The following is a 16,880-nucleotide window of genomic DNA, read 5'->3' on the forward strand; positions in this document are numbered from 1 at the left end:
ACTAGGTTCAGTGGTGGTTTGATGGTTTAGTGTTTGCCTGCCTGCTGAATTTACATTCATCCTTACTTTTTATATTTATTTAATTGTATTTTTTATCATTTCCATTCATCCTTATTTTTTATATTAATGTAATTGTATTTTTATAGAAGTTTATCATTTTCTTAATTTATTTTAATATATTCCATTGACTAAGCACTTCATGCCAATGTATGCAGTGGCCAATAAATAATAACAATAACTAATTTATTTAATGAATGCTTTAGATATTTTGTTTTGACACAAAACTGCGATGCAGCGGACATTAATTATAATTTATATTTCTCATATTCCAGATTTAAATGAAAGGACATTTTGTGAATTCATTAATCTTAGCACAATTCAGTTTTTATTTTCTATTTTTATTATAGTTCATTCCTACTGTACTTTTAATATTCCTATTGTATTTTATTTTGCATTTAAATTAATTGGCATTTTAATTAATATAATATTTTTTATTTTTCAATTTAGTCACAAAATCCTATTTTGTCAGGTTAAATATTGAATAGATGAAATATACTATATATATATATATATATATATATATATATATATATATATATATATATATATATAAAACCCCAATTCCAATTAAATTGGGACGTTGTGCTAAACATAAATAAAAACAATACAATGATTTGCAAATCATGTTCAACCTATATTTAATTGAATACAGTACAAAGACAAGATATTTAATGTTCAAACTGATAAACTTGATTTGTTTTTAGCAAATAATCATTAACTTAGAATTTTATGGCTGCAACACATTCCAAAAAAGCTGTGACAGGGTCATGTTTACCACTGTGTTACATCACCTTTTCTTTTAACAACATTCAATAAATGTTTAGGAACTGAGGACACTAATTGTTGAAGCTTTGTAGGTGGAATTCTTTCCCATTCTTGCTTGACATACAGCTTCAGCTGTTCAGAAGTCGGGGTCTCCGTTGTCGTATTTTACGCTTCATAATGCGCCACACATTTTCAATGGGAGACGGGTCTGTACTGCAGGCAGGCCAGTCCAGTACCTGCACTCTTTTACTACGACGCCACACTGTTGTAACACGTGCAGAATGTGGTTTGGCATTGTCTTGCTGAAATAAGCAGGGGCGTCCATGAAAAAGACGTTGCTTGGATGGCAGCATATGTTTCTCCAAAACCTGTATGTACCTTTCTGCATTAATGGTGCCTTCACAGATGTGTAAATGACCCATGCCATTGGCACTAACACAGCCCCATACCATCACAGATACTGTCTTTTGAACTTTGCGTCCATAACAGTCCGGATTGGTCTTTTCCTCTTTGGCCCGGAGGACACGACGTCCATAATTTCCAAAAACAATTTGAAATGTGGACTGGTCGGACCACAGAACACTTTTCCACTTTGCATCAGTCCATCTTAGATGAGCTCGGGCTCAGAGAAGCTGGTGGCGTTTCTGGGCCTTGTTGATAAATTGCTTTTGCTTTGCATAGTAGAGTTTCAAGTTGCACTTACGGATGTAGCGCTGAATTGTATTTACTGACATTGGTTTTCTGAAGTGTTCCTAACCCCATGTGGTGATATCCTTTACACATTGATGTCGCTTTATGATACAGTGCCGCCTGAGGGATCGAAGGTCACGGGCATTCAATGTTGGTTTTTGGCCTTGCCGCTTATTTAATTCTCCAGATTTTCTGAACCTTTTGATGATATTATGGACCATAAATGATGAAATCCCTAAATTCATTGCAATTGTACGTTGAGGAACATTGTCCTTAAACTGTTCGACTATTTTCTCAAGTACTTGTTCACAAAGAGGTGAACCTCGCCCCATCTTTGCTTGTGAATGGGGAAGCTCCTTTTATGCCCAATCATGGCACCCACCTGTTCCCAATTAGCCTGTTCACCTGTGGGATGTTCCAAACAGCTGTTTAATGAGCATTTCTCAACTTTCTCAGTCTTTTTTTGCCACCTGTCCCAGCTTTTTTGGAATGTGTTGCAGCCATACAATTCTAAGTTAATGATTATTTGCTAAAAACAATAAAGTTTATCAGTTTGAACATTAAATATCTTGTCTTTGTCGTGTATTCAATTGAATAAGGGTTGAACATGATTTGCAAATCATTGTATTCTGTTTTTATTTATGTTTAACACAACATCCCAAGCGGCACGGTGGATGACTGGTTAGAGCGTCAGCCTCACAGTTCCGAGGATCCGGGTTCAATCCCCGGCCCTGCCTGTGTGGAGTTTGCATGTTCTCCCTGTGCCTGCGTGGGTTTTCTCCGGGCACTCCGGTTTCCTCCCACATCCCAAAAACATGCATTAATTTGAGACTCTAAATTGCCCGTAGGCATGACTGTGAGTGAGAATGGTTGTTTGTGTGTATGTGCCCTGCGATTGGCTGGCAACCAGTTCGGGGTGTACCCCGCCTCCTGCACGATGACAGCTGGGATAGGCTACAGCACGCCCGCGACCCTAGTGAGGAGAAGCGGCTCAGAAAACAACATCCCAACTTCATTGAAATTGGGGCTGTATATATATATATATGTGTGTGTGAGAAAATGTAAATGTAAAAATAGCTGAATGAACTCATTGGTGTATTTATTATTTTATTTTTGTATTCCCATTCTACTTTTATAGCCCTCTATTTATTTGTTTTCATTAAAAAATAAACTAATACAGACGTTTGCATATTTGTAATTTATTTTTTTACTATACCTTTTCAATTATTAATATAGTAGAAAATATTTTGTCCTTCTGAATGTTTATAAAACAAAATCAAAGTTATTATTATTTTTATGTGTAACCTGGGTTTTATTTTGTTGCCTGTAGTGTGCTGTGTTTTATTTTGTTATCAGCGGAAGTCCCGCGGAACGGTTCCCCGACCCGTGCGCACTTGACGGGTTGATGTGGAGGGAAAAAGATGGCTGCTCCGGCGGCAACGGCGAGTTGTCCCCCTGCCCTGTGTCCCAATTACGCCGTCATTTGCTCCTTCCTTGAGCGCTACGGAGCACAGCTGGACCTGCCGGAGCTCACCTTCCCGCAGCTGGAGCGATACCTGCGGGACACATCCTCAGGTAGGACTCGGGAAAGGAAGAACCGGGGGCGGGGGGGAGGAGGCAGGAGGAGAGACTTAATCGTTGGTACGGAGCTAACTGGGCTAGCTACGTTAGCAGTGCTGTGTTATTGTGTGCTTTACTCACCTTTACCTTCACTCTAATGCACGTTGAACCAACACAGGGTCTTGTATTTGCGACAATATGTGTACTTGTGTGCAATGACGTGGTTATTCGGGTGTTATTTCACCGAATTGACCGCGTGTTTGTGTCACTTTTTAGGCTTTTTATTTCCCCCCTCCGCTTTGCAAGCCTTTTATGAGCTTCTTCTGAACACAACACACACAGCTAACCCGCTCGTTTATTCATATGTTCAGAGGTGCTACGGTGATGCTAGTACACGGACAGCGTCGTGGGTGTTTAAACTGTCTCCCGGAGCGTTTAAATGCCAGCGAAGGAAGTAGAAAGACATACTTTAATCAATGTTAAAACACTAATTTAAATGCCGCTTAGTCGCTCGTCCAGGTTAGTTCCGTTGCGTGCTTTCAAATTAAAGGCACTTGTTGGCGTTTGACTAACGCAGTAAAAGTACTTCCGGCGGTGAGACTTATTGTGGTGGATGTGATGAGGTTTGGGATGGTAGCGCGCATGCGTCATTTCGTCAAACGCCACCTGAATATTTCCATTAAATTTTTAGATTTATTATACTGTAGTTCATAATAAATACATATATTTGTAATATATTGCCTTAATGGACATTTTAATTAAAGTAATTGTTTAATGTATATATTCTATTTTATGAAATAGATATTATTTTATTTATTAGTTATTACTATTTAATGTAGTTATACAGTTAAAGTTGTATTTAAAATAATTATTTAAATTTATTACTATTTTATTTAGATTTTTCAAATGAATAAATACATTTTCATAACACCTTGCGTTTGAATTGATTGATTAATAGAACATCTTAATGTAGTTGTTTAATGTATTTATACATTATCACATAAATTATATTTGTATATATCATTTTATTTTGGTTATTTAGTTTATTAGATTCAATTTTTTCATATTTTATTTCTATTTTTTAATTACACAAATACAATTTCATCATGGCTTTCCTTTATTAAATGGACATTTTAATTAATTATTATTTAGTCTATATTTAGTGTCTCATTATACAAATGTGTTATTTCAGTTATTGTTTTTTGAGTTAATTCAGCTATTTATTTAATGATTAGCTATAATAAATATTCATGCTTAATGTTTTACTTTTTTAAAATACATTTTCATATGTACCACTCCTTTAAATTATTAAACTAATAAAAATTTTAATTACATAAGTATTTATTTTATTATATATATATATATATATATATATATATATATATATATATATATATAATTATTAGATTATATAATAGCTATTGTAAAAGTTTTTTTTAGTATGTTTTTCTAAATAAATGAATAACTCAGTTTTTTTATGTTCCCTTTAAATTAAATGATTCCTGACGTAATTGAATAAATAATACATAAATTCTCATATTTTGCATTTACATTGATGAAGTCATATTTACTCATAAATGTATACATTTTTTTATGGATTTTCAAGACGTATTAAAAACGCATTTTGTCAGGTTAATTTTATAATTGTAACATGATTATATTCTTGTTGATAATGTAGAGCTTAGTTACAGCATGTGAATTGTGAAATGTCTGTCGTTTATTAAAATGTTTAATCAACTTTTTAATATTTCCATTCTGTTCGGTTTCTCTATTTATTTCATTTCATTAATTGAGATAAATTCTCACAATTCGCATTCACATTAATCGGGGGATATTATTTATTTATTTTACATGATTATATTCCTCCCCAGAATGTAGAGCCTAGCAGCGTGAAACCGGTGTTGTTTCTGAAACATGTTTTTTATTGTTTAGTTCCTAAGTTGCTTGTTGATCTTCACGTCAAGTTGCTGAGGAAAATCGGGAAGTCGGTGTCAGCGGACAGATGGGAAAAGAATCTAGTCAAGGTAAAAAAAATAAAAACCTCTTAAATTCAGTCTTGAAATTATGTGAAAACAACAATGCGTTAAAATGATCTTATAAGGGTAAAATGTAATTCATTCATTCAACATTAAGACCATTTGAAGAACAAAAAAAAGTCCACGTTAAGTTCCAAAATGTGGTTTTGATTGACAGCTGCATTTTTACTCACTTTATTTAGTTATTATTTATTTATTTTTAGCTCTGATGCAGCTCAAAAATCTTCTAACAGCAAGATGCTCCATTCTGATAAATCGATTAGCAGATGACAGTAAATCATCAATTAATTATGTTATATTTTTTTGTTGTTGTTGTGGTTATGTTGCAGATATGCCAGGAGTTCAACACGGCTTGGGCGTGGGAGCTTGAAGAAAAAGGCTACAAGAGCATGACATTGGACAGCAAGACGGCCATCCTTAAAGTAAAAACACACGCACACAAATGGTCCTCATTCCGTCCCCCAAAAATCCTAGTGGAAGTAATATAAAGTCAATTCATCCACTCCATGCATGATGCATTAGTTAATGTTTTACTTTAAATCTTTGGTATTTCAGTTTTGGCACCAAAACAGGTGTATTAAATTAAAACAAAAAATGACAAAAAAAACAAAGACTTTTGTTTAATGATTTTTTTTCGACTCAGGGGGGCCAGTTTTTATAGTGCTGCTTAACCCTCTCCCCTTGGCAAAACAACTTAATTTTGAGCATTACCACAACCATATGATTGACATACGTTTAAAGATGATTGTACCACCACCATATAAAAGTATTGTTTATGATTATTCACACTATTTTGCAAATCATTCACTAGCAAAACAAACCAATTTACCTATTTACAATCATAGTCCCAAACAGAACATTGATAAATGCTGCTGCAATTATTGCACTTTATTTTTAATATAGTTTGTTTTCCTCGACAATCCTCTTGAAAGGAGTCTGGGCTTTTTAACTTTGCACATACAGTATCTTCATGTCTCTGGTATGAACAGGGTTTACACTAGACTTTGCACTGATTTTATCGGGCTGATCGGTATCGGCCGATATTTAGCGTTTTATGCTGATCGGCTTTAATGTCATAATTCGCCGACATTGATCGGCTCCGCAAAAGACATTTACTCCGCATCGCTGCGTGCACAGTATGTTTGAATCCAAAAGCTAGTTTATTTTTAGCCTTGTCACGTCTTTTGACATAGTATTGGAAATATCTTATGGCCAATAAAGTGATTTAAAAAAAAAAAAAAAAAAAAAAAAAAACATGTCGGGAGTGTGGGACAGACAGCACGTAATGCTGACTACAGACTACAAGAAAAATTTGCTCTTTCACGATTGGACTGTCAGACAACTGCAATAAAATCGTGCATTCCGATACCACCGCATCCCGTTTTTTTACGATCATTGGGCTTTATCTTGTCAACTCAAATGCGACCGGATACACTCGTTGCCGTGGCGACGAGAACAATAGTGGAGCGCGCCAACTTTGTATTATAAGGACAAAATGGGGAAAAACTTGTGTTGGTGGTCACCGGTGCTCAGGAGAGGACGTTTGTTTAAGGCTTGCTTCAAGTATGTTCACGTACTTTGAATACGGCTCACGAGCAGGCAATAAAATGTTATGTAACCTAGCCAACTAGTGGTAGCATGAACGATTGGACGTAAACATGCCGCCGTTCTGTCGAATCATGCTCTAAAGTTTCGGTGTGGGTGAAGTAATTTAATTAAAAATAAAGTAATTTAATTACAGTAAGTTAGCACCCATTATTTCTGTCACGTTGTCATGTTGGTTTGACCTGACTGATTAGAAAACATGATCTGACTAGAGCATTGCTTTCCAACTTTTATGCAGCCAAGGAACATATTTTACAATTGAAAAATCTCACGCCACACCAACAAACAAAAATGTCACAAAAAGTGTGTACATTAAGTGCTGTATTTACTTCCTGCCATCTAATAGAAGCGCATTCATTTGTTCTCTGTCACTATGCCTCACTGACATAAATAGAGGAACAAAGATACATTATTTATTGTAAATATATTTGTTTTTGAGCAATTAAGTACACAAGTATATACAGTAAATGAACAGGTCATTTAATTAGACACATTCCTCCATCTTGTGATCTGATCGGTGATCGTTTTTTTAAAGTTGCTGATCGGCCCCAAAAATCCTGATCGTGTAAGGCCTAGTTTACACAGACAGAGATAGACTGATAGATTTGTTAGCTTCATAAATTTATGAAAACCTTTGCACGTGACTCTGTGTGTTATAATGACTGAAATCAAAACGACAGACAAATTAAGCAGGCAATCTTCGGAGTTAGCGGTATAGCCCCCACAACCCGCCCACCCCCAACCCACTCACTCACTCACTCACACACACACACACACGCACGCACACACCCCTGTAATATTGAGATGATCGTACGTGACATCACTCGGCGAAACAGCTTTTGGTTTTGTTCCCGTGACAAACGCAGCTGCATTGAGAGTGATAAAGTTGTGTGTAAGCAGAAAAGCTGTGAGTTACTTGCGGCGGGAGGACTTTACCGGCATACCGGACTTCATGAGCGAGGTGCGGGGTAGCTAGCTTGCTCACCAAAAGGCCAGATGTGTTGACGGGTTACACATTTAAAATGAAGTAGCAGCGGGCCAGGCTCAATATAGGTACATGTTGGCCGCTAGCCAGACACAACGGCGTATGTTGTGGTGGCATCTGTGCTGTGCATGTACGCTGCGGTGCTGTTGATAATAGTGTGTCCTATCTGGACGAAGCACGCAATTATGTTGCAGCAGGCAGCCAATCATATTGCAGCAAGTCGCTTTTAACTCAAATGCAATTCCTAACAATGATTGAGACAGCGTCACATTGTTCTCTCTCTCTCTCTCGCTCTCTCTCTCTCTCTCTCTCTCTCTCTCGCGCGCGACCAATCTAGTCGCAGTCTCAAGTACTGTTCAACTAATTGGACTGGTCATGTTGTACTGAGCAGTCGGAAACACTTTTCTACATTGTTGTGAGATCCATTTCGTGTTCAATAGTTTCATCACACATTTCCTATTACACTTACCTCTTAGTATGGTTAAAAAAAAATGCCAAAGAAATGGTGTGGTGATGGTTTTGAATTCTCAAGTTTAGTATGACTTGATTTCGGGTACATTGCAAACTGTACAACTGGAACAATGTATAAAAAGTTAAATGTGTCATATTTCTCTGGGCAGTATCTGTGCGAGTGTCAATTTGACGACAACCTGAAGTTCAAGAATGCCATCAACGAGGAGGAGGCGGACAAGATGCGTCTGCAGCCCATCGGCCGTGACAAGGACGGCCAGATGTACTGGTTCCAGCTGGACCAGGATAACAATGTCCGCCTCTACGTGGAGGAGCAGGACGACCTGGACGGCGCCTCGTGGAAGTGCATCGCCCGGTACGACGAGGAGGAGGTGGAGGAGTAGGCAGCGGTGTTTAGTTGCTGCTGATGGTTGTTTGGTTCTTCCTCGTAGAGATCGCAACGACTTGGCGCAAGTGGTGGCTCTGCTAAAGACCCACATCGATCCCGAGCTCTTGAAGAGAGACGCCAAAAGTGAAGAGGATAAAGCAGGTAAATTCCAGTTCAGAAGGCAAAACTGTATGCGACCATTATAAATGTGTAGTTAAGATCAGCTTTAATTTGATTTTGGAATTATTGGTGGAATCAACCAGAAAACGAGTAACCATGAGCTTTTTTTGTTTTCAGGTGAAGTAAAGAAAGATGAGAGCTCATCAGATGAGGACAGCAAAGACTCCACCAAGGGGGCCTTCCGGTTGTCACCGAAAACAGAGAGTAATGGAAAAGTGGATCACACAGATGAGTTCAAATCAGAAACATCTGAGCTAAAATCATCAGTAAACGGCATAGCGGAAGCTGTGTTCGAAAAGCCGGCGGATCACAGCGTAGTAAACAAAGTCCAGGTCATAAAAGAAGAGCCGATGGACACGTCTGACGCCAAGCTGGAGATGCAGGGCGAGGACCCTGCTCCAAAGTCCTCCCCAGAGGAGTCCAGGAGGAACAATGTGGACGAGATCCAGCAGATGAAGAACGAGCAGCAGGCCAAGATCCCTCTTAAGAAAAGAGGTATGAAGTTCACACCTGTGTCTCAGCTCAAGGACGACGCCAAAACCAATAACTTGTCCGAACAGAAACGCAGTGGAAGCGAACATGTCAACGGTGAAGTGGAGCCCACATCAGAGGTGCGTCTCCAGCCTCATTTGAGTGAAAATGAATCAGCTTCCACAAAGGAACAAATGGAACCTTGCCGTCTGGTAAACATCACAATCACGCCGGTAGACAAGGAAAATATTGTAGCAACAGAGAAGGAGGCAAAATCTTGTTCTAAGGAAGCTGATGACAATTCGTCGTCCAATCACGAACAAGACAGGAATTTAAAAGAGCCTAAGCCAACAGACATCATGGATATGTCAGAGAAAACAGAAAAATCAAATCATGAGGTCACAGCCAAAGCCCACAACTTAGAAAAAACAAAGGGAAAACCGGACCATGTCTGCCCATCAACTGAAGAAACGATGAAATCAGAGATGATGTTAAGGAGTGTGATGGAAAAGCACACGAGCGAGAGCGAAATTGATCGGTCGCCGGCAGCTAAGGAAGTATCACACAAGAACAAAGCTGTGACCAAAAATGAAGAGGAACAACAAGACGACATAGGGAGCAAAGAGGTGGCGCAAAACCTGACTGTTATTAAAAAGGCGGATAAGCCAACAAGCCATAAATCGCAAGACTCGTCTACGTCGTCCATAATCAAAAAGATGCACATGGTTGAGTTGTGTCAGGAGATGACCACTAGCGAAGGTGCGAAAGCTAATGGAACTTCAGTGTCTAACTCCGAAAAGCCAAAAAAGTCGGAAGCCAGTAAAGGCGACCAGTGTCGTGATGATGCCAAGATAAGCGACCCGCCCTCCAAAACCACAGAAGTAGTTGTGACTACTGCCAAATCCGACTTGGAAAAATCACGACAGGATGACCAACCCAAAATGGTTCCGTCTAAAACGCCCCAAAGCACAGTTGCCATAGAACCGGACTTTGTACAGGAACCCGCTGACAAAATGGGGGTGGCGCAGCCGTCGGCTGAAAACAAAAAGGATGACTATGTCAATGAGAAGCTTGAATTTCCAGAGGGCAAAAGCCAAAGGGAATCTACAAGGGATAACCTTTCCAGAAGCAATAAAGCAACAGAGGAAGATGCCCCTAATAAATTCAAATTGTTAAAAAACAGTGGGGAAAACGCAACAGAAGAAAGAGTCAACAAAACTCTTGCACCTAAAAGCAAAAACGAAGACGACAAGTCCAAAAACGAGGTGACAAAGAGCAACCAAGCTCTGCCAGACGTCAAGTTTAAATGTCAAGAAAGCACCAAGGAATCCACAAGGGATCGACTCACCAATAGCAACAAAAACACAGAGAAAGATGCTGCTGATGGATCTAAAATGGTAAAACCCGGTGACCAAAAGGCAACAGATGAACATGACGACAGTGTTCTGACAAAAACTGAACGATCGGAAGACATGAGCAAGAGCAAAGAACAGGTTGCTGGTGAGGTGACCCAAAGCAAAAACGGGGAAGATTCTAACAAAAAAGCAAAGAGCAGCAGCAAAATTCCACCAGATGGAAAACTTCAATGTCAAAAAGATTCCAAAACCGAAAGGTTCTCCAAAACGACGGAGAAAGATACTCCAGATGAATCCAAAATGTTGAAATTCATTGACCAAAATATGACCCAAGAACTTGACAGCGAAGCTCTGACAAAAACCAAGCAATTAGAAGACATGAGCAAGAGCAAATGCGAGGAAGAGTCCAATAAGGAGGCAGAAAATGTCAAAGCTCCGCAGGACACAAAGCTTAAATGTGAAACGGATTCAAGAATGGAAAAAAAATCCAAAACAATGGGGAAAGCTGCTGATAATGGATCCAAAACTACAAAATCCAGTGCTCTAAAGGCGACCGAAGAGTTTGCCTGCAAAACACCAGTGGAAAGGGAACAATCGGAAGACACAAGCACAGCGGCTAAAGGCAAAAACGAGGAACACGAGTCCAAGAGTCCGCCAGACACCAAGCTTAAATGTCAAAAGAATTCCAAAACGGAAGAACCTTTCCAAGGCAATGCGACGGAGGAGAAAGACACTCATGGTGAATCCAAAACAGCCAAACCTATTTACCAAAAGGCGACAGAAGAGAGTGGCGTAAAAACTCGGGCAGACACCGAACGATCAGAAGACAAAAGCACGGAAGATGGGTCTAAGAAAGAGGCGAAAACCGTTGACCGAGCTCAGACAGACACGAAGCGTAAATGTGAAGCAAGCGAAAACGATTCCACAACGGATAAACTTCATCCAAAAGATGTTCCTGAAAACAATGTAACATTGAATCCGAAACCCAGTGATCAAAAGGCGATAGAAGGACGTGACGAAAAGGTTTTGGCGGGAACTGGGCAATCAGAACACAAAAGCGAGGCGGCTAAAAGGGAAAAAGAGGAAGATGAGTCCAAGAATCTGCTAGACGCAAAGCTTGAATGTCAAAGTGAAAAGGATTCCACAACGGATAAACTAATTCCAAAGGACGCTCCTAAAGAAGCCGAATCCAAAACGCCAAAACCCTACGACCAAACTGCCACCGCAGAACACGACGGCAAAGAAGCCGTCACTGAACAGGCCACGAAAAGCAAAAGCGAGGAAGAAGAGTCGAAGCAACAGGCCGAAAAGGGCAGCGAAGCTCAGTTGGAGAAAATGGACGCCCGGCGGAGAGTCAAGACAGTGGCCCACCGGCGTAGAGCAAAACTTCAGCAGGAGGAGAAGCAGGGCGACTCTGAGTCCGACACAAACGTGGGCGGCAGATCCTTGAGACGATCGCCCAGGATATCCAGACCTATGCAAAAGGCAGTGGAGGTCCACGACAAGAAGGTGGACAAGCCTCAGGAGAAAGAGGAAGAGGTCAAGGTTCTTGTAAGGAAGCCCAGAGAGAAGAAGGTCGATCAGGATGGTCAGGACAAACCAAAGGTTAGTTTTCCTCCTTAAGTCTGAGGGCTGGGCGATATGGCCCGGAAATAAAATTTTAGAAAAGAAAAATCAAATTTCCCATTTTAATAGTCCCCCCCCCCCCTATAGAAAAAGCAAATGACATTATTCAAAAAAGGTTTAGCTATTTGAGTTTGGATTTATTTCCTTTGACACCAAACAATCTTTGAAATGTTTTTTTCTTTGAGCATTTTCATGAACATCCACAGAAAATGTTCCTTTTGTCAAAACCTACACTACTGGTCAAAAGGTTCACGAACACTCCAAGTTTTTACATTTTTTTATTTTATTTATTTTTTAAATTATGATTTTTTTTTCTTTAATTGAAATTCATGCAGATTGTCCCATTGTACTCTGAAATTAAAGCACAGAACAATAAACAAAGTAATCTTGCAATCAATTCATACACCAAAATATATTCTAAACCTTTGACTCTTTAAGGTACCTTTGGCAGATATAACAGCCATGTTAGTGTAAGCTGTGCACGTCAGCAGGGACACACTTTAAACTACAGAAGCCACTACAAAAATGTATTTTAAGAAAATGACATCGATTACGATAATCGCCCAGCCCTATCGTGTCATAAGTTTAACTTTATCTGTCATCTCTTTGCTTAGTGAAGTCATCTTGTGTTTCGGTGCGTAGGGGAGAAAGCGGCGGAAGACACGGTGGTCCAACATGCGCGCCCGCCACAAAAGGAAAGGCTCCGAGGATGACGACGACAGCGAAGAGGAGTCCAGCGAGGACGAGGAGAGCGAGGAGGAAGAGGACGACAGCGACGAGGACTACAAGGTGGAGCGAGAACGGAAGAAGCGCCGACGCAACCAGGAGCGGCGCAGCTCCAACTCGTCCACGTCCTCGGACGACGACCTGCCGCCCAACGATGACCCCTGCAAACACTGCGGCCTTCCCAACCACCCAGAACTGGTGGGTAGTCGCACATTCGCTCCCAGCTCAACAAAAAACACCATTTTGCGACCTTCGACATGGAACTGGGTCGATGAAGTCCACTCAATTTTCCATTAAAAAGTTCAAAATAATAAATTTTAAATGTATTCTTTATTACATTTTAATACATGCTAAAGCAAAAGTGTAAAAAAATTAAATAATTGAAAAATGTATTTTTTGTTTTTTTGTTTATTTTATTTTGTTTGTTTGTTTTTGTAAAATGTTCTTTTATTTATTTATATTTTTTTAGTCTGGTATGAGTCAACTTTAATTAATCTAATGAGGAAATAAAAGACAAATACAATAAAGTTTATTTTAAGTGATGATAGTAACTCAATGATTTGTAGTCATACAATGTATTCAAATGAATATTTATTTTTTTACAATTGGTCATTTTAATTAATTTAATTAGTAAATAAAAACTTACTAAAATCCGATTAAATGTTATGCAATTTTAAGTAATGCAGAATAACTTGAATTGTAAAATACATTAAACCAAAAACCTTCACACGAAATAAAATTGGTTACATTGAGAAATATTTTAATTACAAGTCATTTTTTATTTAATTCTAAAATAAAGTAACAATTATACAATTTAGACGTGATTAAATTAAACTAACACAGTTCTTGAGTGTAAGTGAAATTATTGCTTGATTGTAAAGTAACGCATTTAACAATTCTAAAATATTCAATACAGTTACATATTACAAATACTTTATTGGTCAAATTTATTGAATTTGAATTTACATTTTAAAACAATGAATTGAACAATGAAAAATTTATATATTAAATACAATAAAATATATTTTTTTAAATCCAAAAGGTTGACGCAACTAAGTGTACTAAAATAAGTTTATTAATGTGTGTGTGTGTGTGTGGAAAGAGAGAGAGAGTATATTAAATATGGAATATTGAAGATAGATTGTCCATCCTTCATCCGTATAACAATAACTGATAAAATATTACCGGTGACCTATTATTTATTTGAAGAATCCTGTCAGTCAAATGTAATAGATTTCTGATTTGTCTATTTTTGTCCAGATCTTGCTGTGCGATTCGTGCGACAGCGGCTACCACACGGCCTGCCTTAGGCCGCCCCTCATGATCATCCCTGACGGAGAGTGGTTCTGCCCGCCCTGTCAACATGTAGGTGTCAAATTAAAATCTATAAATGTTTATCGGCGTACGCCTTTAGCCTCCATGTTACGCTAAACCGTGATTACATGCCTCTGTAGAAAAAGCTGTGTGACAAACTGGAAGGGCAGCTGCTAAACCTGGACGCCGCCTTGAAGAAGAAACATCGGGCGGAGAGAAGGTGACGCCTCCCAGCCGCGCTCATACTAAATGGGCCTTGAATTGTTACTGATGCTGTCTTTTCCTCTGAATTTTCCAGGAAAGAGCGTCTCATTTATGTCGGAATCAGCGTGGAAAACATCATCACGCCCTCGGTAAGGTGCAGTGAGGACGCGAAACTCCATGTTTTTGTCCATGGCCTGAATGTTTCTTTTCTCAGGTTGAGTTGGAGGAGGAGAAGCCGGAGGTGATCGTCAAGCAGAAGAAGGAGGCCAAGCGCAGTAAGAGCTGGGGCCGACGTTCCACCAGGACCAAGAAGAACATCAGCTACAGATTCGACGAGTTTGACGAGGCCATCGAGGAGGCCATCGAGGAGGATGTCAAAGAAGCCGAGGGTGGAGGTGAGCTCTGGCTCAATGTCATATAGAGCAAGTTCCAAAGGTATTTGAACAGTGACTTGTCATGATTTAGCATTTAAATAACAGCACAGTAGATTTGAATTAAACAGGGCTGTTTACAAATAGACGGTGATTCGAATTGGGATTCAGTTCGGCCTGAAAAAGCGATTCCCGAATAGAAATGTGCAGATTTGAATCATAATGAATCTTATAACATTGTTGTGTCCTGTGTGAGTTGGTTTGTAATTGCTTGATTAGCCTTCCTCTGCTAGCATTTTAGTAGAATCAATTATTTTCCTGTTAAATTCCAGCCTCTGCTCTGATAGGTCGATAATATCACACGACACCAGTTCATAGTGCAGGAAGTCTGCTAAAAGATGTGTTAGCAGTGTGAGCTTCTACATCATGCACAGCTATCGTGTAACTGCAGGTCTCTCACCATTTCCTCTCACTTTTTGTGCCGAGGAAAAGTATCCCTTGCGAGTTGTATTCTGCTTTTCTCTCATGTAACATCAGATAAAAGTTGAGTTTGCATTATTGAACACAAATGTGCATTCGAGGTGCAGGGTTACATTTTTGTCCACTTTGTCCACAATGCATCTGCTTAGCTCTGCTTGGCCTGCCTTACCGATAGCATTGTCATCCAAAATGCATTTGTTGATTGGAGTAAATTGGTAAGCGTGTTATGAAAATGGTGTACAGGAGCCGGTCGCGGTAAAGACATGGCCAACATCACGGGGAGCCGGGGGAAGGACATGGCCACCATCATCCAGTCGGAGGAGGGCAAGGAGAACGGGCGACCGCCTCGGCCCAACGCCGGCCAGCGCAAGAAGAAGCGGCGGCGCCTCAACGACCTGGACAGCGACAGCACCGTGGACGACGACGAGAGCGAGGACGAGTTTCTCCTCAGCGAAAGGTAAACAAAATACCCTTAATAAAAAAAAGAAAAATCGCTGCGTGTGTTCTTGGTGGTCTACACCAGATCACGAATACATCAAATTCAGCCCGATTGTCGGTATGTGTACACAAACGTTTGTTTGCCTCCAGCTCCGAGGAAGACTTTGCGGTGTCCGACAACGAGACGGCGGTCGAGACGGACGCGGATTCCAACGGAAGCGACGGCGGCAGCAGCGGCAAACGGCGCTCGCCCAATTCCCGCAGCAAGAACTCGGCAAAGCGGCGACGCAGTTCCCGAAAGCGACGGAGACCCAAAGGCTACTCGGACGACGAGGAAGTAGAGACGGACGATGACGACGACGAGGAAATCGGTGCGAGCGACGCTTCATTCATGTGCAGGATTCCTAGTTTTGTGATGGAGTTTCGCTCTTACGGTCGCAGCGTAACCTGAATTTGTCAGTCTGAATTACAGTAAATATTTGTATGAAAAAAACTTTTAAATACAAAAATATTACACAAAATGTTAAAAAATAATACAAAATACTCAAAGAAAAATACAAATGTTGGAGCTAAAACGGATATAACAAAAACATTTCCAGCAGCTACCATAATTTACATTTTTTCTCTGCAGCGAAGCCAAGGTTCCAGCGAATACAGCGACAGCGACCTGGATGTGAGCCGGCGGCGCTCGCGGCGAAGTCACAAGGCTCAGGTCAACTACTGTGAGACGTCCGAGTCGGAAGGATCCCAGGCTGGAATCAAACCGGAGAAAACGAAATCGAGACGACGCCTGGACAGCTCAGAGAGCGAAGGTGAGGGGAGTTTAAAAAAAACAAAACCAAAAAAAACCCCAAAAAAAAACCCCCCAAAAAAAACATCAGCGTCAGTGATAATCATGTCATGTGCAAGTGTTAGCCAATTTATTTACGCAATGGCAAAAACTTTCTTTTACAGGCAGTTGCAGGCACTCCCCCGCCTGATACTACCTCTGAAGTTGAAAAATTGCCAGGTCAACTTTGCCCCACTCCATTCCGTGTGTCATTTACAGCACTTGAAAGACTTGGATCTTAAATCTTCTTTGCCCATTGAAATGAATGGAAATGCATTAATCTGTTCCAGCCCCTCAAAGAATTCCAGCAAAAAAATTATAACATTTTTAATAAGACAAAAGACACT

General features: G+C 39.9%; 1 protein-coding gene across 2 annotated transcripts in view; it reads left to right on the top strand.

The window, feature by feature from the left end:
- Nucleotides 1-2,926: 2,926 nt before the first annotated feature.
- The window catches only part of rsf1b.1 (remodeling and spacing factor 1b, tandem duplicate 1), a 15,543-nt gene continuing 1,589 nt past the window's right edge, over nucleotides 2,927-16,880 (top strand). Inside the window, exons 1-14 of one of the 2 annotated variants that reach the window (XM_061702895.1) lie at nucleotides 2,927-3,090; nucleotides 5,008-5,099; nucleotides 5,441-5,533; nucleotides 8,322-8,527; nucleotides 8,604-8,701; nucleotides 8,837-12,150; nucleotides 12,814-13,095; nucleotides 14,158-14,262; nucleotides 14,352-14,431; nucleotides 14,510-14,564; nucleotides 14,630-14,810; nucleotides 15,510-15,723; nucleotides 15,855-16,077; nucleotides 16,336-16,516. In XM_061702895.1, coding sequence (XP_061558879.1) covers nucleotides 2,937-3,090; nucleotides 5,008-5,099; nucleotides 5,441-5,533; nucleotides 8,322-8,527; nucleotides 8,604-8,701; nucleotides 8,837-12,150; nucleotides 12,814-13,095; nucleotides 14,158-14,262; nucleotides 14,352-14,431; nucleotides 14,510-14,564; nucleotides 14,630-14,810; nucleotides 15,510-15,723; nucleotides 15,855-16,077; nucleotides 16,336-16,516 — 5,278 coding nt within the window. In that variant the 5' untranslated portion in view covers nucleotides 2,927-2,936. Of the gene's footprint in view, nucleotides 3,091-5,007; nucleotides 5,100-5,440; nucleotides 5,534-8,321; nucleotides 8,528-8,603; nucleotides 8,702-8,836; nucleotides 12,151-12,813; nucleotides 13,096-14,157; nucleotides 14,263-14,351; nucleotides 14,432-14,509; nucleotides 14,565-14,629; nucleotides 14,851-15,509; nucleotides 15,724-15,854; nucleotides 16,078-16,335; nucleotides 16,517-16,880 lie in introns of those variants that run through there. The other variant, XM_061702894.1, reaches the window with a different exon arrangement.

The sequence above is a fragment of the Phycodurus eques genome, chromosome 17 (genome assembly GCF_024500275.1).
Source record: "Phycodurus eques isolate BA_2022a chromosome 17, UOR_Pequ_1.1, whole genome shotgun sequence".
Classification (NCBI taxonomy): domain Eukaryota; kingdom Metazoa; phylum Chordata; class Actinopteri; order Syngnathiformes; family Syngnathidae; genus Phycodurus; species Phycodurus eques.